The 24349-nt window shown below is 45.0% G+C and overlaps 1 protein-coding gene across 10 annotated transcripts in view; it reads left to right on the forward strand.

The window, feature by feature from the left end:
* The window catches only part of inpp4b (inositol polyphosphate-4-phosphatase type II B), a 213152-nt gene that overhangs the window by 39298 nt on the left and 149505 nt on the right, over window positions 1–24349 (forward strand). For 8 of the 10 annotated variants that reach the window (XR_011675687.1, XR_011675685.1, XR_011675684.1 and 5 more), the window contains 2 exons: window positions 427–545; window positions 7503–7619. Coding sequence is in view for 5 of the 10 variants with exons in the window: in XM_071407530.1 (XP_071263631.1) it covers window positions 427–545; window positions 7503–7619 (236 nt within the window). In the remaining 5 variants the exon portion in view is untranslated. Of the gene's footprint in view, window positions 1–426; window positions 546–2079; window positions 2373–3879; window positions 4387–7502; window positions 7620–24349 lie in introns of those variants that run through there. The other 2 variants (XM_071407533.1, XM_071407534.1) reach the window with 2 other exon arrangements.

Here is a 24349-nt window from a genome sequence, read left to right on the forward strand (position 1 = left end):
TAAAACGGACAGTCCTCAGCACACTCACTCAGCTGAGGGAAGAAGGAAGAGAGAAGACTTTGACTGGCAGCCATGTTAGTTTGACGACTGGGTCTCAGGAGACAAGCTGCTTTCCAGAACTAAGGACATATGACTTCCCATTTCCTGTACAGTGAGGATTCTTCGCTGAGAAATTGTTTTTTTTATCCTTCCACCACTCACCTCATGCCTCGGGAATGGTGGGGTCATCCTTTCCCTTTTGACCTTTCTATTCCACCTTGTGTTGTTTGATGTTGGGGTTTTACTCAGGGAATGTACTATACTGACTGTCCTCTCTCTCTGCCCTCCCCCTTTCATCAACTCTCTCTCTCTCTGCTCCATCTTTCTCTCTCCTCCCCCACTCTTTCTCTCTGTCTCTGTGTGTGTGTGTGTCCTCCCCTTCTCCAGAGTGCAGGAATCTGATTGGCTCTGGCAGAGACAGGAAGCCCAATGCTCTAGTCCAGGTTGCTGTCATCGACCCCCGGGAACAATACCTGGTCTCCCACGCCTGCACAGAGATAGTAGAGGTAAGGCACACACACACGCATATGCACTGACACATACACACACACACCCTTTCACAAGCCACTTAATGCAGCTACCTCCCCTCCTTCTCACTCTCTCTTTCTCTCACACACACTCTTTTGCTATCTCACTCCCTTTCTCTGCCAGTGTCTGTTATTTTTACTGTTAAAGGGTCGCTCTGGTTCACTGGGTCTAAGCTGCTATTGCTGTTGTGGGTAACATGGAACCCAAACCGGGTGCGTGCGTGCGCCATCGTGCATAAATTTATTTTGTCCCCCCACACAAAATGTGATCACGACACGGAGGTTAAAATATCAAAACAAACTCTGAACCAATTATATTAATTTGGGGACAGGTCGAAAAGCATTAAACATTTATGGCAATTTAGCTATCTAGCTTGCACTTGCTAGCTAATTTGTCCGATTTAGCTAGCTGATGTTGCTAGCTAATTCATCCTGGGATATAAACATTGTTGTTATTTTACCTGAAATGCACAAGGTCCTCTACTCCACCAATTAATCCACACATAAAACGGTCAACCAAATGGTTTCTAGTCATCTCTCCTCCTTCCAGGCTTTTTCTTCTCTTGACTTTATATTGCGATTAGCAACTTTCTTAAATTAGGTGCATTACCGCCACTGACCTTGTTCGTCTTCAGTCACCCACGTGGGTATAACCAATGAGGAGATGGCACGTGGGTACCTGCTTCTATAAACCAATGAGGAGATGGGAGAGGCAGGACTTACAGTGCGATCTGCATCAGAAATAGAACTGACTTCTATTTTAGCCCTTGGCAACGCAGACGCTCGTTGGCGAGCACGAGCAGTGTGGGTGCAATAATTTAATAATATAGATTTCTAAATTTATTTTGCGACGCGAGCGGTGTAGTCAGCCTTTCTCTCTCTCATTTGCTTGCTCTCTTTTGTTCCCTCCCTCTCTCTCTCCCTCTCTCTCTCTCCCTCCCTCTCTCTCTCCCTCTCTCTCTCTCTCCCTCTCTCTCTCTCTCTCTCTCTCTCTCTCTCTCTCCCTCTCTCTCTCTCTCTCTCTCTCTCTCTCTCTCTCTCTCTCCCTCCTCCCTCCCTCCCTCCCTCTCTCTCTCCCTCCCTCCCTCCCTCTCTCTCTGTCTCAATTCAAGGGCTTTATTGGCATGGGAAACATGTTATCTCTCTGTCTTTCTCTCTGATTTGTGGTTAGAGCCCTCTATCTGTCTCAATCTGACTATCAGAGTCAGTCAACTGCAGTAGCAGACTGTCTGCGTGTGCCCACTGTGTGTGTGTGTGTGTTGAGTCTCTGTGCTCCATACAGTCTCACGGAAGTGTCTGTGCCCTCCGACCTCTGGCATGCCTCTTTTATTGCCCTCAGAGCTGGAGTGTCATTACCATGGCAACAAGAGCACAAGTGTTTTCGGGGCGGCAACATCTGTCCCGGGCTGGAATACCCACCTAGAACACACACACACACACACACACACACACACACACACACACCTCAACAAATCATTCACTCGTGAGAGAACACAAAGAAGGGGTTTATCTCTCTCTTATCTAGCTGATTAAGCAGCAGGAAGATTTACTGTTTTCAAGACGGTCCCTTCGTCTCTGACTGTAGAAACTCCATAGAAAATAAAAGGAGTCCTCGTGCTCCACTCACTCCGGGTCTGGGTCCAAGTGGAAAACACAGGATGTGGTGCAGCAGTTAGCAGTACAGTACGGCTCAGCCAAGCTCACTGCTGCAGGACTAGTGTGATTCCATAGCTGTAATGTGACTCTTGTTTTGGAGAGGGATCTGAGAACAACATGGACTGTTGCTTTCGGCTTCTCAAAAGGAGGGTACGTATGGATACTGTATGTATGTAGCTGTGGAGATCTCTTCTGATCATACTGTAGACGTGTCTCTGGATTTATAGTCGCATGGTATTGTAAATATTGAACCAGATGCAGTGTAACTTCTGTATCTGACTGGTCGATGTATTGGAATGACTAGTCTCTCTAATTCATTACGTATCACTGAACACTGATAGGGATTTTTTGGGGGGAACAACTTGTATTTATTTTCAAAGGATAACAGACAAGAACAAATAGCATCAGGAATGGTTTTACAGTAAGATACTCAACAATAACACTAACTGGCAGTACACCATACAGAGTGTGTGTGGCCAGCCATAGGGAGTTCCTATACTACATTGTTTAATTGAGCTCTGTCTGTCTGTCCATCATTCCTCAGTGCTGCAGCTGTTCCTTCATTGACCTCTCCGGTTAAAAGGGGGAAGGCCCTATGTGTGTGCTCACACTCATGTCTGTGTATGAAGTGTGAATATGTCAGAGACAGGCCGGCTGCCGTGTGTTGTTCCCAGAGGCCCTGGTGTCCAACAGCTGGGTCTTACCAGACTGGCGGCTCCCGCTATGCCTGGAGACAGACTGGAGACTGGTGGCCTGCTGCCTGCCCCCCCCACCCCCCCACCCCCCCACCCCCTCTCTCTCTCATGTGATCAGGGTGTTATTGAAGCCTTACAGAGCAGGTGTTTCCTTATCATAAACAGTCCATCTTGGGGAAGTGTGAAGCCTATAGGACAGAGACCCTTTCTTTCATTTGAATTATTTTTGTTTGAAACATTGGGCATTAAGTTAAATAAACTAATATAAATATAAGCAGTAGATATCAACAGACTTCAAAGCAATCTGTCCTATCAATCGGTCCTATCAATCGGTCCTATCAATCTGTCCTATCAATCTGTCCTATCAATCGGTCCTATCAGACATGTTGGGCTCAAGTGTAAACACTACTAAAATGCTATTGGAGATCCCCTCTCACCATCTCTAAGCACCCAGAGTGGTGTGGGTTACATACTGTACCTCAGAGAGGAGACAGACAGGACAGAGAGGGTGACATTTAGGCCCCACGGTAATCTGTTTGTCTATGGGAAAATCTTATTCTGAAAGCCATTACCGCCAAGGGCCCAGGAGTGGCCTTCTCAAAAAAGGGATTTGACGGCACGCTGTGGGCCAGCCAAGTGCCCAGTAGGATAAAACAAGCCTTTCATGTCATGCTAGTGAAGTGAGGCGTGTGTGTGTGTGTGTGTGTAAATATGATGAGGGGTCAAGGGAATGGGTGAGAGCCAACTGTCTGAGAGTGCCTCCTGCCATGGGACGATACTCCCCCTCCACACACACACACACCCTCTAATAGTGTAGTGCCTCGCCCATTCCTTGGAGGTCTGTAACCCAAAGGCACCGAGAGGGGCGTCACTGTCTATATACGCAGCTGTCTCCCCTACTGCTGTAGACATACTGCCTGACTGGCTGGACAATTGACTGACTGTCTAGCTACTTCTCTCTGTAGTACTACTGCTGTAGACATACTGCCTGACTGGCTGGACCATTGACTGACTGTCTAGCTACTTCTCTCTGAAGTACTACTGCTGTAGACATACTGCCTGACTGGCTGGACCATTGACTGACTGTCTAGCTACGTCTTTCTGAAGTACTACTGCTGTAGACATACTGCCTGACTGGCTGGACCATTGACTGACTGTCTAGCTACTTCTCTCTGAAGTACTACTGCTGTAGACATACTGCCTGACTGGCTGGACCATTGACTGACTGTCTAGCTACTTCTCTCTGAAGTACTACTGCTGTAGACATACTGCCTGACTGGCTGGACCATTGACTGACTGTCTAGCTACTTCTCTCTGAAGTACTACTGCTGTAGACATACTGCCTGACTGGCTGGACCATTGACTGACTGTCTAGCTACTTCTCTCTGAAGTACTACTGCTGCTACGCCACTCTACCTGTTTGTACCGCTGTGTGAATTTGGCTGTAGATGGAGTTGCCAAACATGCTGGTAAGTATGAAAGAAGGCTATTCAGTTCAGAATGTCTTGTTGAAGGAATTTCAGGTTTGTGTTTTGTGTGTGTGTGTGCGTGTGTGTGTGCACACGTGTGCGTGTGCGTGTGCGTGTGTGTGTGTGTGTGTGTGTGTGTGTGCGTGTGCGTGTGTGTGCATGCATGTGAGCACTCAGTGAGTCTGATTTCCCCTTGTTTTGCCCGCTGTACCAGATTGTGTGTGAATGTGCTCCTCCAGAATGCCCATATGCCCCTCAAAGCATGGTAGAATGGTAGCATAGTAGTATAGTAGAATGGTAGCATGGTATCTGGGTAGCAGTGCTGGGCAACACTGTATACTGACAGCATGGGAGTAGAGTACTCTCCAATGGATTAGTGTTGTTTTCTCTCTCCCACTGCTTGGTGTTAATACAGGGGATGAAAACATCTAGTAGACTAGGGAGGAGAAGGGAGGAGAGAGGTTTGTGTAGAGGTTGGCTCCTGAGGAGTGAGGTGTGTGTGTGTGTGTGTGTGTGTGTGTGTGTGTGTGTGTGTGTGTGTGTGTGTGTGTGTGTGTGTGTGTGTGTGTGTGTGTGTGTGTGTGTGTGTGTGTGTGTGTGTGTGTGTGTGTGTGTGTGTGTGTGTTTGCAGAGGTGTGTAACACGTGGTTGTCCTGGGGTAGCCTCATGTCTTGGCTGCCGATCTGAAACCACAGGTCCTTCCACAGTCTACATCCCTCCAGTACTCCCCTACTGTATCAATGGGCTTACTGTGTTAGTTGTTAGTCATCTTGGATAAGGATGTCCTCGTAGTCAATAAAGGGACATGTAAACAGACTGGAAGCTTCTATCGATCCTTTGTTGAGGTGACTAATCTGAGCGATTTGGGTTTTCCTAGCCGACGACCGTTGCTACGGCGGAATGAAGTACTGGAGACAGTGGAGACATTTTTCATGTCGACAGATTATCGTTAGGGTGTTTACGGGATGCACCAGGGCTGAGTGTATGCTTTCTGAGTGTGTGTGTGTGTGTGTGAGACAATGCCTCCATGTGCTTGTTTGTGTGTGTGTGTCCGCGTGTGTCCATGTGTGTGGCTACTGATTGTGTGTCCAGCCTGTCCCGGGGGCCTGCGTTCCAGAGCCACCCATCAGGGCAGGGCAACAGGAAGAGGGAGCCCCTGGTGTAAACACCAGTTTGCTTTGAACACGCAAAGCTTCACTACACCAGGGTATATACAGACCCAGTCCGGGTACACATTATACCAGGTCACAGTAGGCTCCATAGGCCTCTCTTTCCCCATGGCCGGGCCCGGGGCCCTATGGGGGGGGGGGGGCTATGGTGCTTGGGGTCTTGTGGAAACCTGGGTGTGTGTTTGTGTGTTTAGGCTAGCTGAGGTCATGCATCCATGTGTCTGTGTACAGTACCAGCCCTCTATGGCAACAAGCTCTCACAGTCTCACTGCAGAATCAGATGTCCAAGCCCTTAAAATGCCACATTTCTTTGGCATTCACTCTGTAAACGTTAAGTTAAGGATTGGCTTTAAACAAAAATCAACTTCATGGTTAAGTTTAGGCATTCATTCTGAATGGTTAACTTCTTAGAGATCAAATCCCTTTAGCGGGATCGATTTGGCAACATCCGGTGAAATTGCAGAGCGCCAAATTCAAATTAAATGACTATAAATATTTAACTTTCATGAAGTCACAAGTGTAATACAGCAAAAATATAGCTTAACTTGTTGTTAATCCAGCCGCCGTGTCAGATTTCAAAAAGGCTTTATGGTGAAAGCAGATCATGCGATTATCTGAGGACAACACCTCACATACAAACACATACAAATCATATTTCAACCAGCCAGGTGCGACACAAAAGTCAGAAATAACGATATAATTCATGCCTTTGAAGATCTTCTTCTGTTGGCACTCCAATATGTCCCAGAAACATCACAAATGGTCCTTTTGTTCGATAAATTCCTTCTTTATATCCCCAAAATTTCCATATATTTGGCGCGCTTGATTCAGAAATACACCGGTTCCAAATCGGCCAACATGACTACAAAGTATCTAATAAGTTACCTGTAAACTTGGTCCAAACATTTCAAACAACGTTCCTAATCCAAACTTAGGTATCCTAAAACGTAAATAATCAATCAAATTTAAGACGGGATATACGGTGCTCAATACCGGACGAAAACAAAGTGAAGAGCGTTCCAGGTCGTGCGCAACAAAAGACTTGAGTCCATCTGAGTGACACATGGATTACATGGAAAGGAATACTTCATTTCTCAAAAGAAAAACATCAACCAATTTCTAAAGAGTGTTGACCTCTAGTGCAAGCCATTGGAACTGCAAGCATATTCCTATTAAAAAGGGCTAACCATAGATACTTATGGAAAACACATTGAGCTCAATTTATATTTCCCTGGATGGATTGTGCTTGGGGTTTCGCCTGCCAAATCAGTTCTGTTATACTCACAGACATTATTCAAACAGTTTTAGAAACGTCAGAGTGTTTTCTATCGAAATCTACTAATAATATGCATATCCTAGCTTCTGGGCCTGAGTAGCAGGCAGTTTACTTTGGGCACGCTTTTCATCCGGATGTGAAAATACTGCCCCCTAGCCCAAAGAGGTTTTAAGTTAAAGGGATACTTTGTGATTTTGGGAATATGGCCCGTTATCTACTTCCCCAGAGTCAGATGAACTCTTGTGTCCAGTATGAAGGAAATTACAGATTGTTTTGCGAACCAATGCTAACTGGCGTTAGCGCAAAGACTGGAAGTCTATGAGAAGTCTACCCATAGACTTCCATTTATTGCGCTAACACCCAGGAGCAGTAGGGAAGCAGACTGAGCACAGCTGTTGGCTCACTCATCCCTCTCTCTCTCTCTCTCTCTCTCCACCTCTCCACCCCACCCACACACGCTCCTTCTCAATTTCAATTAATGTGCTTTATTGGCATGGGAAATATATGTTTACATTGCCAAAGCAAGTGAAATAGATAATAAACAAAAGTGAAATAAACAATAAATAATTAGCAGTAAACATTACACTTACAAGCGTTCCAAAAGAATAAAGACATTTCAAATGTAATATTATTTTGCTCTCTCTCTCATGTTCCTTCTCATCCTCTCTCAGGGTAGCAGAGACCCGTTGTTCCTGACAGGGGTGACCTTCCCTCCGGAGTACCCTGCCAGCCCAGAGACGCTAGTCAAGCTCACCGTCTACGATGTGAGAGACAAGGCCCGCGACAATGTAAGTAAACCGCTAAGTGTGTGAAGGGGCTGAGGGTGTGTAAGGGGAGAGTGTGTGTTGGGGAAGGAGTGTGTGGGGGGAGAATGGGCAATGCCTCAAATTGTTGTTTTCTTTGCTGTGCGTGCCGAAGGTCTTTCTTTTGTGTGTGGTTTTGTTCATCTGGCTGCGCTGCAAACACTTGCAGGGCGGTAGAGAACAGAAGTTGGGAGCCCTTAAGTATGGGTGATCTATCATGTTGTTACGCATTTGAAGTGAAGTCACAGGCCTTCACATTGAGTTCTGTCTGTGTGGCATGAACTGGGTCAAAGGAGATCTGAAGCAAGAGCGAGGCCTTTGGTGATCTTCCCATGGGAATACATACCCAGAATGGGGATAGCTCTAGACATGGAATTCTGAATGTTGGTCGGTCTGGGTCTTCTGGTTCGGAATCCTTTTAAACCGCCTTCAAATCATCTAATGGGTTCTCCAATATGAAACACTTTAGGCTTCCCTTGGATACTGGCTATGAAGGATTAATTAGCTATTAAGGCTATGGGTTACTTACTCCATGATGATGTCATAGCTGTTGTATGGATTCTATACACTAGCTACCACTACAGCACTGTGACAGCACTACCTGGAGCACTGGGAACAGAAAGATCTGGAACAGCGACATCATAGCTATTGTATGGGTTCTATTTAAGCAATAAGGCCCGAGGGGGTGTTGTATATGGCCAATATACCACAGCTACGGGCTGTTCTTAAGCACGACGGAACGCAGAGTGACAAGATACACCCCTTAGCATATTGGCAATATACCACAAACCCCAGAGGTACCTTATTGCTATCGTGAACTGCTTACCAATGTAACTACAACGGTACCAATACATGTTTTGTCATACCCGTGGTGTACGTTCTGATATACCACGGCTTTCAAGCCAATCAGCATTCGGGGCTTGAACCACCCAGTTTATAAAGTGCGTTACAGATGCCACATGGTCACCTAGCTTATGTAAACGTGTATCTCACAGCTACATACACCTACAGTACACATGGGATACATTCAGTCCCTCTATGCTTCTGACTTGTGGCTATATCATATCCATTGTAGGGATCCTATGTTGTCATACTGCCGATATCACAACATGTATTTCACACCTACACATGAGAACATAAAAGTATATAAACTGTTGGTTGAAAAAGAGACAACTCAAACTGGACTTCACTCAGGTTAGAAAAATAGGTTTGTTTCACTCTTCCTGAGCCTCAGGTACTGTAGAGTAGTTGAATCCAACTGTTCTGTAAAAACTTGCTAACAACCCCTCAAGCCTGGGATCTAAACGATGCAAGCTAGTTCCTTCTGAGGTCTTCATGTAATATTGATGAAAGACTACACCTATGTGAGCCCCAACACTGTTTAAACTCTACAATACCTTCACCGTGTAAGACTCGGTTAGACACTGGTCATGTCAAGCAGTCAGTCACGTATCCCAAGTGGGAGAGTTCTGTTAAAAATGAATGTTGAATCGTTCGTGCCCACACAAGCTAACGCCTTGATATAAAGATATTTTATAGATGCCTGGTAAAGGCGTAAGCTGTGTTACAGCTACATCTGGGAATGGTTGGCGGGAGCTCATTGTCCAGGTCACTTTGGAGCCTATGGGTTTTATAGAATGTTCTGGTTCTTTGGTCTGTCTTTGTTGAGGGATGAAAATAAAGTGAATTTCATTGTTTACCCCTCACAAATGGGAGGAGTCATGAACCTTATTGAGACATCGTCTTGGTCTTTTTGGGACAGCTACTGTACTTGGATGTACATTATAACCTCTCCTTTCAAACCTGATCGTAAAACCCAACCAAGCATACCAGCATCATCCTTTATTCTATTTACTAAAACATCCATAATAATCAGAATCTATCAGAATTCAGCAGAACAATGTTCCCTCTAGTTTGTTGGGGCACTGAGCAAATTTCAGGTCTTGGGAGCAGAATTCTGTGCAACTTCTGGCCCACATTTACAGTGACCACTGAGGCTGTACCTTTAAAGTTTTAGACAGTAGCCAATAGGCTATTGTGGCTATTTGAGCATAATGTAGGCCTATATAAGCGGCCTACTAACAAAACCAATGGAGCACATCATAACATGTTCACATGGAAATAGCTTTTGATTTCTATGATATATCCTACAGTAGCCTATAGGTTGTGTTCAATGCAGGCCTACATTGCATCAGACTTTTAAAAACGTTTTTACATTATGCAGGGAGTCAATTCATAATTGTTGTATGATACAAGAAACCACATTACGAAATATAATACCATACAGAGAATTAGAGCATGTAGACTACCCTCTGCCTATTGGCTTATTTCCATATTCAAGCCTGTGTAAAAATACAACACTGCTCCATTAATTAAGACATAAACAAGCTTTTTACCTGACTCGGTTTTCAAAGACAACTTGAAATGTAGCCTGCACGATTTGTGTTCTTGTAGGAAGCAGTAACTCCCCATTGCTGACCAATACTTACCTATAACTTGACTAATAACTCGCTATAACTAGTAAAAAATATCAACAAATGTGCACATGTGCAGCTCTGCGCTCTGATCTGAAATGCGCGTTCGCTGCAGGTGATAGGTAGCCCACAAGCGGTCTTTCAGTCAAGAGAATATTCCTTTACGCTCTGTGGTCTGCCTACAACAAAATCACAGACTCAATCTTACAAAGTTAGATTTGTTTTGGTTTGTTGCATTGAAAAGGGGCTGATATAATATTGATTCGATCACAGAGAAAAACATAGATCTGTATAGCGCATGGAAACTAATGTGGAGAACTCAGTGAAGTTCAATCTCTTGCGTCTCTTCACGCCACGGACACGCGCAGTTTAGGGGGAATATTGCAGCAGAATAAAATCAGACAGAATATTCTGCCTTGCTGTGGAGACTGTTTCCTGACTATTCAGGGTTCTCACTCACAACACTTCCATTCACTCAAAATAGTCAGCGAGACACCGTGCGCGTGTCAGTGGCGGTTGTTATGGGGGCCGTTTAAGAATTGTTTTTCTCATGAGCATGACCTTATTTCTATTACAGCATATTGGATTACTGTCATTCAGATTCCATTCGCTCAGTTCAATGTAACAGCGATAGGTTAGGCTACTACATGATACTGGAATTTTCCCTATACCCATCATGAGGTTGCTACAACATAGCCTATGAAGGAAAATTTACAATGTAGGTGCACACAGGTCCAGAGAAAAGGTGACAGACAGTGACACATGGACAGACAGTGACACATTCAATACCACCTTGCACACTCTTACCTTCATCTAGCTGATATAGGGTGTAATCATTAGTCCAACAGTTGCAAATGAGAGTTTCTATTGGACAAATTCAGATATGTTTATCCCTGTTTTGTTGTTTGCTTCCGTTTTAAGAAACATTTTTCAACAGAATCGTTGGAATGAATACACCCCTGTTCAGCGGAAACACAGTTCACTTTCATAACAGCCACGTTGTATTCCTTCTCGTATCTATGCGCTCTCCTCCTCTCAGCTTTTCCCTTCACTTGTGGACTTAAAGGCACAACATCAGCTGTATGTGACCAGGCTAAAAAACCTGTGCAAGCCAAACCATATCATAACCACTACACACTGCCTACATCATTGTCACCATATTAGTTAAAGTAACGTCGTAGTCAACATAGCTAATAGAACTAACATGTTAGTAAACCCGCTACTTGCAGTAACGTTACAATGTACAGTCAGTAAGCAGCTTACCACTTACACCGGCGGGCAACGGTGGCAATGAATGAGTAAAAACCAAACGCTTAACTTGACTTGGAAGAGTTCCAGTGTTGTTGGATAGTCATAGCCAGCTAGCTAACATAGCATCCCTCTGTTTTAGCAGGGCGTTTGAGTTAGCGAAACTAGCTAGCTGCATTTGTAAGCTAAGTAAGTGAAACTGAAAGTGAAAAAAAAGTATCCTCTCTCTCTCTCTGTGTGTGTTGCTTCTCCATTTTGGAAGAAATTAATTTGTTAAAAAATGTTTAACTATTGTCTTTCTCTCTATTTGAGTCAACTACTCACCACATTTTATGCACTGCAGTGCTAGTTAGCTTATGCTTTCAGTACTAGATTAATTCTCTGATCCTTTGATTGGGTGGACAACATGTCAGTTCATGCTGCAAGAGCTCTGATAGTTTGGAGGATGTCCTCCGGAAGTTGTCATAATTACTGTGTATGTCTATGGAAGGAGGTTTGAGCCTACTAGGTTTTGTATTGAAGTCAATGTACTCAGAGGAGGACGAAAGCTTGCTGGCATCCGGCTACACCATGGAGTGCTGTTGAGGCTGCTGCTGTTGAGGCTACTGTAGACCATTGCAAAATAATGCGTTTTAATCAATTATTTGGTGATGTGATTATGTTTAGTATCATTTTATCAAAAAACTTTTTTTTAAATGGTTTACAATTTTATTTTTATGAAATTCACTGAGGAGGATGGTCCTTCCCTAGAGGAGACAACTAGTTTCAACTAGTTTCCTCTAGTCTCTAGTCTACTCCTCCAGTTGTCTCCTCTTCTAGTCTCCTCCTCTAGTTTCCTCCACTAGTCTCATCCTCTTGCCTTCTCCTCTAGTCTCCTCCTCTAGTTGTCTCCTCTAGTGTCCTCCTCCTAGTTCCCTCTTGCCTTCTCCTCTAGTGTCCTCCTCTAGTCTCCTCCTCTAGTTGTCTCCTCTAGTGTCCTCCTCCTAGTTTCTTCTCTCCTCCTCTAGTCTCCTCTAGTTGTCTCCTCCTCTAGTTTCTTCCTCTTGTTTTCTCCTCTAGTCTCCTCCTCTAGTTGTCTCCCCCTCTTGCCTTCTCCTCTAGTCTCCTCCTCTAGTTGTCTCCTCCTCTAGTTGTCCTCCTCCTAGTTTCTTCTCTCCTCCTCTAGTCTCCTCTAGTTGTCTCCTCCTCTAGTTTCTTCCTCTTGTTTTCTCCTCTAGTCTCCTCCTCTAGTTGTCTCCCCCTCTTGCCTTCTCCACTAGTCTCCTCTAGTTGTCTCCTCCTCTAGTTTATTCCTCTTGTTTTCTCCTCATCTACTCTCTTCCACTAGTCTCCTCCTCTAGTCTCCTCCTCTAGTCTCCTCTAGTTGTCTCCTCTTCTAGTCTCCTCCTCAAGTCTCCTCTAGTCTCTTCCTCTAGTTGTCTCCTCATCTAGTCTCCTCTAGTTGTCTCCTCTAGTTGTCTCCTCCTCTAGTCTCCTCTAGTTGTCTCCTCTTCTAGTGTCCTCCTCTAGTTTCCTACAGTCTACTCCGCCTAGATGTTTTATAATTTTACAATAGTCTCCCCCTCCAGTCTCTAGTCTCCTCCTCTAGTTGTGTCCTCCTCTAGTTGTCTCCTTTTCTAGTCTCCTCCTCTAGTGTCCTCCTCTAGTTTCCTCTAATCTACTCCTCTAGATGTTTAACAATTTTACAATAGTCTTCCCCTCTAGTCTCCTCTAGTGTCTAGTCTCCTCTAGTAGTCTCCTCCTCTAGTAGTCTCCTCTTCTAGTAGTCTCCTCCTCTAGTAGTCTCCTATTCTAGTAGTCTCCTCTTCTAGTAGTCTCCTCTTCTAGTAGTCTCCTCTTCTAGTAGTCTCCTCTTCTAGTAGTCTCCTCTTCTAGTAGTCTCCTCCTCTAGTAGTCTCCTCCTCTAGTTGTCTCCTCTTCTAGTTTCCTCTAGTGTCCTCCTCTCATTTCCCCTAGTCTACTCCGCTAGATGTTTTACAATAGTCTCCCCCTCTAGTCTCCTCTAGATTCCTCTCCGTCTCCTCACTCGCCCTACAGAGTACAATTAAGGACTTTCCCACTGGGGACACACTGTTGTTTCCACATAATTTCAATCTAATTACGCTGAACCAACGTGGAATAGACATTGAATTGACGTCTGTGCCCAGTGGGTTGACTGAGTACTGCTCTCAAAGGAGACTTTGGTATGTACGAATCTGAAGGGAAAGACAATATTACATTTTCTAAAACGTCGACCCCTTTTTGACTTGTCTTTTTCAACCCTTTTTTGAGTTGTCTTTCTCGTCTTTCCTTTTTATTAGTGGTTTTCACAGCAGCAAGCTACAGTACAGTGGTTCCAGATCTTTCTCTTCCCTCTGGCTCCAGTGCTCCAGTTCTCCTGTAGTGCTGTAACACACTAGACGTGTTGCTCTGCTGGGCTGGGCTCAGCTTGTACAGCGCTAGCTGCTTGACTTGGTCTCATTAGCCAGTGTGTAGGTGGTACGGCCATGACCTCAAACACGAGTTGACACCCCACATCAGCCCCCCTGGTGCAGCCCCCCTGCTGCAGCCCCCCTGTGCAGCCCCCCTGGTGCAGCCCCCCTGGTGCAGCCCCCCTGGTGCAAATGGGAGCCGATCAACCAACGCTCCAGTAATTTAATGTCACATTTTTGGTGATAGAAAAGAAAAAGGGCGATTTTGGAAATGTGGAAGAATGTGTGTGTGTGTGTGGGTGCATTTGTGAGGTTGTGTTTACAGATGAGCAACCAGCATTTTACAAGTCCTATGCAGCTCGCAATTAATTCCAAAGGCGAGCACGTCACCGCTTCTAGCGTCGGTCGCGAAAAAGGCGGTTATTTGACAGACCACTAGGTAAACATCAAATAAAATCTCTGGCGTCTTAAATTGGCCTGATGTGTGCTATCTTTATGTCCACTGCACGGGGTTAGGTTGGTCATTGAAGGGGAAAGGAGAGGAGGACGAGACAGGAAAACTAATGAAGCAGATTTTCTAGATGAATCCCTTAATATTCCAGGAGGAGCAGAATGTTACATTTCATACTGGGATGATTTCCCTTTGCCTCCGGCTTCCAAGTTGTCTGAGATGTGCATTCCGAGATGAGCCCCGGTGCTGCTGCAATGCTGCCGTGAATACATGAGAGGACGGACAGAGCAGATGGAATGGTAAGAGGTAGAGTGGAGGGGGTGGGGGGGTGACGAGGCCTGTTCTCTCTGACTGAGTGATCTACCCCCAGGCCTTGTTGTCAAGGGTGATAGGTTACCCAGAATTACCCAGATTTCCTCTGTATATAGCTGAATCCCATGGGCATTAGATTGTACATTCCGATCATGTCCCCACTTGTTCAATTAAACCTCTACACGTCAAGACCCCCCCCCCCAAGGAAGTGTAATTCCACTCCATCCAACACAACGTATTGCTGGATAAAATGATTTTAGGGACTGGGAAAGATATTCCGTACTCTTCGTAGGCTGGCTTCGTAGGTTTGGCAGTTTAGACATCATTTGGGCCAGCGACCTCATGAATGCATGATTCATAACCTTTATGAAATAGTGTTACTTGCATAATAGATATTATTTCTCCAGAGTACATTTTTCCTCGTACTCAAATTACGCGAATTGCACAAACAAAACCTAATTGGACTATTAGATAACCTTCAGTAATTGAAAGAGAAGATTCACAGTGAACTCAGACGACAGATCCAGAATAACAGACCAAAAGCCTAAGACCTGCAAAGACTCAAATTGGAGGCGAAGAGGGAGAGCGACCGAGAGACGAGGGTTCGTGAACAGATCTGTGGCCAATTATTTCACAAAGTGCAGCGCATCAGAGGGCTCTTATCAAAGTAGAGGGGGAGAAGAGATAACGACAGGCTGAGATGGAGGCCGAGAAAGCGAGGGAGAGAGACGACTGAAAGCACATGGGAACAAACACAATATTGTTTGTATGCATTGTTGTGCATTGTCTGTCTCGCATTCTAGTGCTCACTTACCTTGTTGAAGAAGCTCGGAGACACGGAACACCAAACTAATATCGAGAGCAGGAGCTTCTTGTCGGAATCAAAGCGATTACCCAGCATCCTCTATGGTCTACGAAGATAGGACGGCAGCCTGTAGATTGTAGAAGAGCCCTTGTGTGTAATCATACGCTCATTTATCTCTACGTCTGGCCTCTATGATGTTATGAACATGTAATGCGGTTTTCATTGTGTGTGTGTCATAGTCATCTTCAGATCATGAAGAGGGGATTTGATTGGGTTCTGTGATGTGTGATACACAGTACCGTGATGAACGATAGAGAAGCTCCTCTCAGCAAAGTATAGAACTGGGGCGTGTCCAGTCATTTCCATGAAGACGCCATAACATGTATTCAAACCAGAGCTTTTTACTTTATTTCTTTAATCACCGTTTAAGATGGTCGTCCCGCAAACACTGACAAGCACGCACACGCACCAGCTTTTATACTATCATTCAAGTGACACCCTTGAAGGTGTAGAGAAATACTTATTAGTTTCAGGATGAGTACAAAGTAGCAGGGAGGGTACTGATCAATATGCTCAACCTCCAACCCCCTGTCAAAGCAGCAGAGACACAGGAGCAAGACATGCTTACGCACACCTATCCTCTCCTCTCTTCGCTTTATTGTGTGTAGGTGGAGGAGATGGTGCAGGAAAAAAGCCCTACATCGTGTCTAGCTGTAATTCACATCAAGTGATGTTGTCATTATCTTCACGTTCCTTCACTGGACAAGCGTCAGAGTGCAAGACATGGCTCAATGGCACGTATGCTTAGCATCGTGCAATATACCAGTCATTACAGTGCCTGTCCTTCCAATGTACCGGTCATTGTCTCTCCTCTTTTAACTGACTTTTAGATAGTAGTTAAAGCAGTTCCCTGGGCTCTCTATTTCTACAGTCTCCATGTGACCCAAGGGAATCATTGCTCCAATTATGTAGCTACTGCTGATGCACTGACAGTCCTCCCCGAGTTTAATCCTCCCCGTCAATAATCATCATGTGTAAATGGGGTGACGTGGCACTTTTTGGGGCACGACAACGACTCAGGGCTTTTCACCTGGGTGTTTGTCAAATCTGGAGCGAACCAGCTTCTTAAAAACCTCTTAAGGATCCACCCCTTTTTTCAATTTTCACCTAAAATTACATACCCAAATCTAACTGCCTGTAGCTCAGGACCGGAGGCAAGGATATGCATATTCTTGATACCATTTGAAAGGAAACACTTTGAAGTTTGTGGAAATGTGAAATTAATGTAGGAGAATATAACACATTAGATCTGGTAAAAGTTGATACAAAGAAAAAACCAACTGTTTTTTTGTATTTTTTTTGTACCATCTTTAAAATGTAAGAGAAAAGCCATCATGTATTATTCCAGCCCAGGCGCAATTTAGATTTCGGCCACTAGATGGCAGCAGTGTATGTGCAAAGTTTTAGACGGATCCAATGAACCATTGCATTTCTGTTCAAAATGTTGTATCAAGACTGCCTAATTTGTATATTAATAACTTTTTCAAGTTCATTACTGTGCACTCTCCTCAAACAATAGCATGGTATTATTTCACTGTAATAGCTACTGTAAATTGGACAGTGCAGTTAGATTAACAAGAATTTAAGCTTTCTGCCCATATCAGATATGTCTATGTCCTGGGAAATGTTCTTGTTACTTACAACCTCATGCTAATCACATTAGCTCAACCGTCCCGCGATCCTTTAGAGTCAGTGTCAGAAGGAAAGAATGGATTTTAATCCCAGGTGTGGCTTCCAGATGATAATCTATACTTTTCTATATACCTTGTCCAGGGTTGGGTAGGTTACTTTCTAAATGTAATTTACATTTTAGTTTTTTAAACAGACGCTCTTATCCAGTGGATACATTTTCATTTGTCCTGGTCCCCCATAAGAAACAAACCCACAACCCTGGCATTGCAAGTGCCATGCTCTACCAACTGAGCCACAGGAGACTAAGTTACCTGTCCAAAATTATAATCAGTAATGTAATTTTGGGATTACCCAAACTCAGTAACGTAATCTGATTGTTCAGTTACTTTTAGATTCATTCCCCTTAAGAGGCATTAGAAGAATACAAAAATGAATATTACCAATTTAACGACATTTATTGCAGGATCAATCACTGTTGGTTTACATAACTGGCCATAAATAGATGTTGCATTTTACTTTGTTATGTAGGCTTCTTCTAACCAGTTACTTTCCACTACAGATATTAATATGATTAGGCTATGTCTTTACATTAAAAACCAAAGTCTGTCAGGTTTCCAGTCATTCCAATTAATTTAATACCCCTTGATCTTCAAGAATAGGACTTGGAAATATAGATTAGCTAGATTGTTTTACCTGAGCATAACCCAAAAACGAAGGACTTATTAGCTTACTCAGTTTGTGATTTAGTTGTCATGGAGGACTGATTATGCTCACTGCTTCGATTTGAAAAATAAATGCTGCTCTCATGGAATGACATGAATGACAAAAATTAATGCCTTATGCTGCATTTGCTATAAATGTATTGTTTTTTTGGTGACACATTGATATCTTGATAATTTGCAGCTGTTTAAGTCTATCAAATGTGTGCGAGTTTGAGCATGTGTCCGTTAGGCTTATGGACATTTCTTTTTATCAGAACTAATTATATTGAGCAATAAAAGCCCCCGGGCCTCCCGGGTGGCGCAGTGGTCTACGGCACTGCATCGCAGTGCTAGCTGTGCCACCAGAGATTCTGGGTTCGAGCCCAGGCTCTGCCGCAGCCGGACGCGACCGAGAGGTTCATGGGGCGATGCACAATTGGCCCAGCGTCATCCGGGTTAGGGAGGGTTTGGCCGGCAGGGATATCCTTGTCTCATTGCGCACTAGTGACTCCTGTGGCGGGCCTGGCGCAGTGCACGCTAACCAGTTCGCCAGATGTACGGTGTTTCCTCGGACACATTGGTGCGGCTGGCTTCCGGGTTAGATGTGCGTTGTGTCAAGAAGCAGTGCGGCTTGGTTGGGTTGTGTTTCGGGGGATGCATGGCTCTCGACCTTTGCCTCTCCCGGGAGTTGCAGTGATGAGACAAGTCTGTAACTACTACCAATTGGATACCACGAAAAAGGGGTTAAAATTTAAAAAAAAGCCCCGCTCGTGGTCTTCCTAAATTCAGCTGGTTGTTGACAGTATGGAGCACCATGCCACGGCATAGTTTAGAAGGGAGGAACTCTCTCAAACTTTTAGTCCATAGGCTGGGATCCGCACTATGCAGCTGTTGCAAGAGCGCATTTATCACTGGCATTTATCACAAAAACAATACATGATGAGCAGCACAAGCTTCTTCAATTCAAACATTATTGGGTTAAAGTACACATATACACATATACTGTACAGTACAGTTGTGAACAGCCATCCACAACAACCACAATCCATGAGGCGCAAAATAGCTATTGAGAGAGCAGCAGTGTGATTCATTATCTACCATGTAGATAGATATCTGTAATAAGTTATATCTGTATGCTGTCGTTCTTACCTCGAAGTGTTTATTCAAGCAGTTGCCCCTTTGGAAGGCATAGCTTGGACCGTAACTACAAAAGCCTGTTCCTGCTCTTTTCCTGTGATCCATCGAACACGTTTGGTGTGTCATCATAGTGGTCTCTGATTTGTGGTCAGACTCGCTCAGGCGTAACAAACTTAAACTTGTGCTTTTTTCAAATCTGATTTGTGTGTGTCCAATAATTTTTTCTCAAACATTCTTTCTGAATTTAAAAGTAATCCTAGAAGTAATCATCTAGTTTTTCCGGAAGTATCTCTTATCGGATTGCATTATTTTCTGGTAAAGTAACCGATTACAGTTGCAGTTGTTTTGTAATCAGTTACATGTAATCTGTTACTCCCCAAACCTGACCTTGTCATACTAGTATTCAATGACACATCCTTCAGTAAATGCTAATGGAGGGTGGATAAAGCCAAGTTTAGGTTTAGGGTTAAAGTGAGATTCCTCTTTGAATAAAGTATGGTGGGAGGTTAAAATACGTTATCATCCCAGGCTTCAGTTGTCATGGCCTCACGTCAATGTAAGAGACAGCTAATTAGAGGGCCGACTTGTGTTTCACTCTCTCGCTCTCTCTCTACTCTCTTTCTTTCAATTCAATTTAAGGGGCATTATAGGCATGGGAAACATGTTTACATTGCCAAAGTAAGTGAAGTAGATAATAAACAAAAGTGCTTTTTTTTTTACAGTAAACACTACTCTCTCAAAAGTTCTCTCTCTCTCTACTCTCTTCCTTTCCTCTTCTATCCATCTCCCCCCTCTCTTTCTGTCTCCCTCTCTCTCTGAATCATATTCAAAGTGGATCTTACCAGAGGGTGCTCTTCAGATGTCTCCAGAGGTCAGACTGTGTTAACGGCAGACAGTTAACAGCAGCCGGTAGACAGCAAGCCCTCCCCACTTGCACCGCCACTGGCCTGTCAGAGATAACACCTAGACATTCAGCCCCACAATCAAAGAGACAGGGTCAATAGAGCCAATCAAAGGGAAATACCAAGGAAAGAGCTATGTCGTGATAGGGCGGCAGACCAAAAGGCTGTTGTGACAGATAAGGGGGGACTGACTGTCATCTCAAGGCTGAAAGGAAGCAGTAAGGTGGCCTCCTCCTCCTGTTCCCTCGCCACCAGTCCTCCTCATTGTGTCAGTGTCACTGTCGGGTTGAAAGGTAGAAATCTAAAGGGTTCTTTATCAGAGCTAGTTGCTTAATGAGTGACATCTTGACAAGTGAATGTGTCTCCACTCCCTCTCTCTCTATCGGTGGCCAAAGATCCACTGCATATGTAGAGGTGATGGTTTCTACCGATCAGTTTCTTATGCCTGAGGAGATGAGGAAATACCGGGTGGTGGGGGTGGCCACCATCCAAGAACATTCTGCCTAATGCTGACGGGGGGAAATAAGTCCTGTTTAAAACTGCATCTCCAGCTAGAAGCTAGAAGGGACGAGTTGCAAAGAGGGAATGTAAACATGTAAGTTATCTGATGCAACAATCCCCCTTTGGCTAGCCTGGAATTGGAACGGAGTGTGATTACTGTACTGTATTTGTAACAACCCCTGACTATGATATCGTTTCCAGGGGAGAAAGGTACGTTACGTGATTATAGGGACGTACACGGAAGAGCCACACTCTCTATCGTCCGGTGCTTTCTCTCCCCTCCGTCGCCGCCCGTAAATAATCCTCACTTATGCTGCATTTCATTTCACTTCACACCGTAGCCCGGACGGCCGCTGAGAAAGAACGCTTTTGATGGATGGCACAATTACATTTCTACTGTGTTGTATGTACCCTCCCCAAACTGAGAGAAACTGCATTTTTCACCTCATTTTTAAAAATCCATCACACACACAGGAACACACACAAAGACACAGCAACACACACCATGTCCCATATCCCATCATCGTGATTTGTTATTAATTCCTCCATGTTCTTCAGTGTGTTGACTTTGTATTCTCTCTCCCCTCGGGCCTTGCTGCACTACGATTCCTTTGTAATGGTCGGTCTCATTAAGTCTGAGGGAGAATCCATAGAGGGGAAGGGGGAAATGTAGCCTACTTCCTTGTTCCTCTGTGACGATATAGTCAGGCTTGGGTTGAAGTTAGTCCGCTATGTTTTAGACCTGTGTAGACTGGTGCTGCTTGCTGGCAGTTTTAGACTGTGATGCGAGCGCTATAATCCGTAAAGACGTTTAGAGAATGTTTGTATTGAAATATAGTTCTATTAAAACTGTATAGAGTATGGAGAGAGAGAGAGAGAGAGAGGGGAGAGATCTCCAGTTGTTATTTGTTTACTGGTACCTAACATCAACTTGCCCATGCTCGTCATTGAGTAATATTGAAAAGGCTGTATAACTTTACATGAATCTGGCATCTATCCAAACCTGAATGGAATGGGCTCTTTATAAGTTAGATAAATGTGACATCGCAATGAAATGTCCCTTCGCTATCAGAGGCCAGATATGGATAGACAGCCTTTCAAACCTGATTGGGTAAACTCTTTACAAGTTCGATAAGTTTGACATGGCAATGAAATGAAGTGTCCCTGCCTTTTGTGTCTTCGCTATAGCTACCGAACACAAGATATGAAAAGAGACGACGAGCCTTCAAGCTTTTCAAAGTTCTCTTCAACGTCTGCCTTTTTCCATTAAAAAGAAAATCCCGTTAACTTTATACCACGGCTGTAAAAGTGTTGAAGGCAGTCAGACGAGCACAGTTGACAATTGAGGAGGAGTAAAATAGCCTCCATCCTGGAGAGTGGAAAGTTAAAACTCGCTAATGCGTTTTTATTGAAGCCAAAGCCTCGTCTGCCGTGTCAAGCTAACACTACGCTTGCCATGTTACTCTGAAAAACCCCATCACAAAGAGGGAAATATCGCATTTGAGTGGCGTCAAAGAAAATACTCCAGAATGTTAACTAAATTGTGTAACATGGTGAAGTCCATGTCTAGTCGAGTCTTTCGAGACTTCATTTGTCACGTCTCAATATAGTCTTGGTGCATCAATATCTCTGGTTTGTTTGTTAAAGACAGTGAAATACAGATTGCCTAATTGCATCACCCTCCTGTCCACCCATAAAACAACTTGAAACTCCATTTCTTGGACCTCAATCCAGCCTTGACACGTCTGTATCATCATCTTGTTTGTTATAGGAAGTACACGATAATTGCATCACCCTCCAGTCTGCCGTGTACACAATAATAAAACAACTCATTCTTTGCGTGAATATTTAGTTGGAAATGAAGTGTTGGTTTTATTTGGTGGGTGTGTGGGCAGTCGGATGGGAAGATGCTGTTAGAATAGTGCCACGGCTATTAAAACCAGTGGAGTAAATCTAAACAGGGGGCAGTAATTAAAATATGCTGAGTGAATACAGATGTGTGTCGGAGCCGCCACAAGGAGATGCGCTTCCCCCTCCGGTCCAATGCTAATGCAATCACAGTGTCCAAGCTGATAAAGTCATGTACATAAAGGAGTGGTTGGCCTTTATCTGGGTGACGAGCGTTTCTGATTAGAGTAGAGTAGACGTGGTGCAGAGTAGAGAAGAGTAGAGTGTAGAGTAAAGGATAGAGTAGAGAATAGTGTGGAGTAGAATCAAATAGAGAATGGACTCTGTAGTAGCCTGTAGTATGTAGAGCAGGGTTCTCCATTCCTGTTCCTGTAGAGACACCCTCCTGTATGTTAACTCCAACCCTGTTCCTGTAGAGACACCCTCCTGTATGTTAATTCCAACCCTGTTCCTGGAGAGACACCCTCCTGTATGTTAACTCCAACCCTGTTCCTGTAGAGACACCCTACTGTATGTTAACTCCAACCCTGTTCCTGGAGAGACACCCTCCTGTATGTTAACTCCAACCCTGTTCCTGTAGAGACACCCTCCTGTATGTTAACTCCAACCCTGTTCCTGTAGAGACACCCTCCTGTATGTTAACTCCAACCCTGTTCCTGGAGAGACACCCTCCTGTATGTTAACTCCAACCCTGTTCCTGGAGAGACACCCTCCTGTATGTTAACTCCAACCCTGTTCCTGGAGAGACACCCTCCTGTATGTTAACTCCAACCCTGTTCCTGGAGAGACACCCTCCTGTAGGTTTGAACTTCAACCCTGTTCCTGGAGAGACACCCTACTGTATGTTAACTCCAACCCTGTTCCTGGAGAGACACCCTCCTGTATGTTAACTCCAACCCTGTTCCTGTAGAGACACCCTCCTGTATGTTAACTCCAACCCTGTTCCTGGAGAGACACCCTCCTGTATGTTAACTCCAACCCTGTTCCTGTAGAGACACCCTCCTGTATGTTAACTCCAACCCTGTTCCTGGAGAGACACCCTACTGTATGTTAACTCCAACCCTGTTCCTGGAGAGACACCCTACTGTATGTTAACTCCAACCCTGTTCCTGGAGAGACACCCTACTGTATGTTAACTCCAACCCTGTTCCTGGAGAGACACCCTCCTGTAGGTTTGAACTTCAACCCTGTTCCTGGAGACACACCCTCCTGTAGGTTTGAACTTCAAGCCTGTTCCTGGAGACACACCCTCCTGTAGGTTTTTGATCCAACCCCAGTTGTAGCTAACCTGATTCAGCTTATCAACAAGGTATTTATTAGAGTCAGGTGCACTAGATTAAGGTTGGAGCAAAAACCTACAGGACAGTAGCGCACCAGGAACAGTAGCGCACCAGGAACAGTAGGGCACCAGGAACAGTAGCGCACCAGGAACAGTAGTGCACCAGGGACAGTAGTGCACCAGGAACAGTAGCGCACCAGGAACAGTAGCGCACCAGGAACAGTAGTGCACCAGGGACAGTAGTGCACCAGGGACAGTAGTGCACCAGGGACAGTAGTGCACCAGGGACAGTAGTGCACCAGGGACAGTAGTGCACCAGGGACAGTAGGGCACCAGGGACAGTAGTGCACCAGGAACAGTAGTGTACCAGGGACAGTAGCGCACCAGGGACAGTAGCGCACCAGGGACAGTAGCGCACCAGGGACAGTAGCGCACCAGGGACAGTAGCGCACCAGGGACAGTAGCGCACCAGGGACAGTAGCGCACCAGGGACAGTAGCGCACCAGGGACAGTAGCGCACCAGGAACAGTAGCGCACCAGGAACAGTAGCGTACCAGGGACAGTAGCGCACCAGGGACAGTAGCGCACCAGGGACAGTAGCGCACCAGGGACAGTAGCGCACCAGGGACAGTAGCGCACCAGGAACAGTAGCGCACCAGGGACAGTAGCGCACCAGGGACAGTAGCGCACCAGGGACAGTAGCGCACCAGGAACAGTAGCGCACCAGGGACAGTAGCGCACCAGGGACAGTAGCGCACCAGGGACAGTAGCGCACCAGGGACAGTAGCGCACCAGGAACAGTAGCGCACCAGGGACAGTAGCGCACCAGGAACAGTAGCGCACCAGGGACAGTAGCGCACCAGGGACAGTAGCGCACCAGGGACAGTAGCGCAC

This window comes from Salvelinus alpinus, chromosome 6 (genome assembly GCF_045679555.1).
Source record: "Salvelinus alpinus chromosome 6, SLU_Salpinus.1, whole genome shotgun sequence".
NCBI classification, from domain to species: Eukaryota; Metazoa; Chordata; class Actinopteri; order Salmoniformes; family Salmonidae; genus Salvelinus; species Salvelinus alpinus.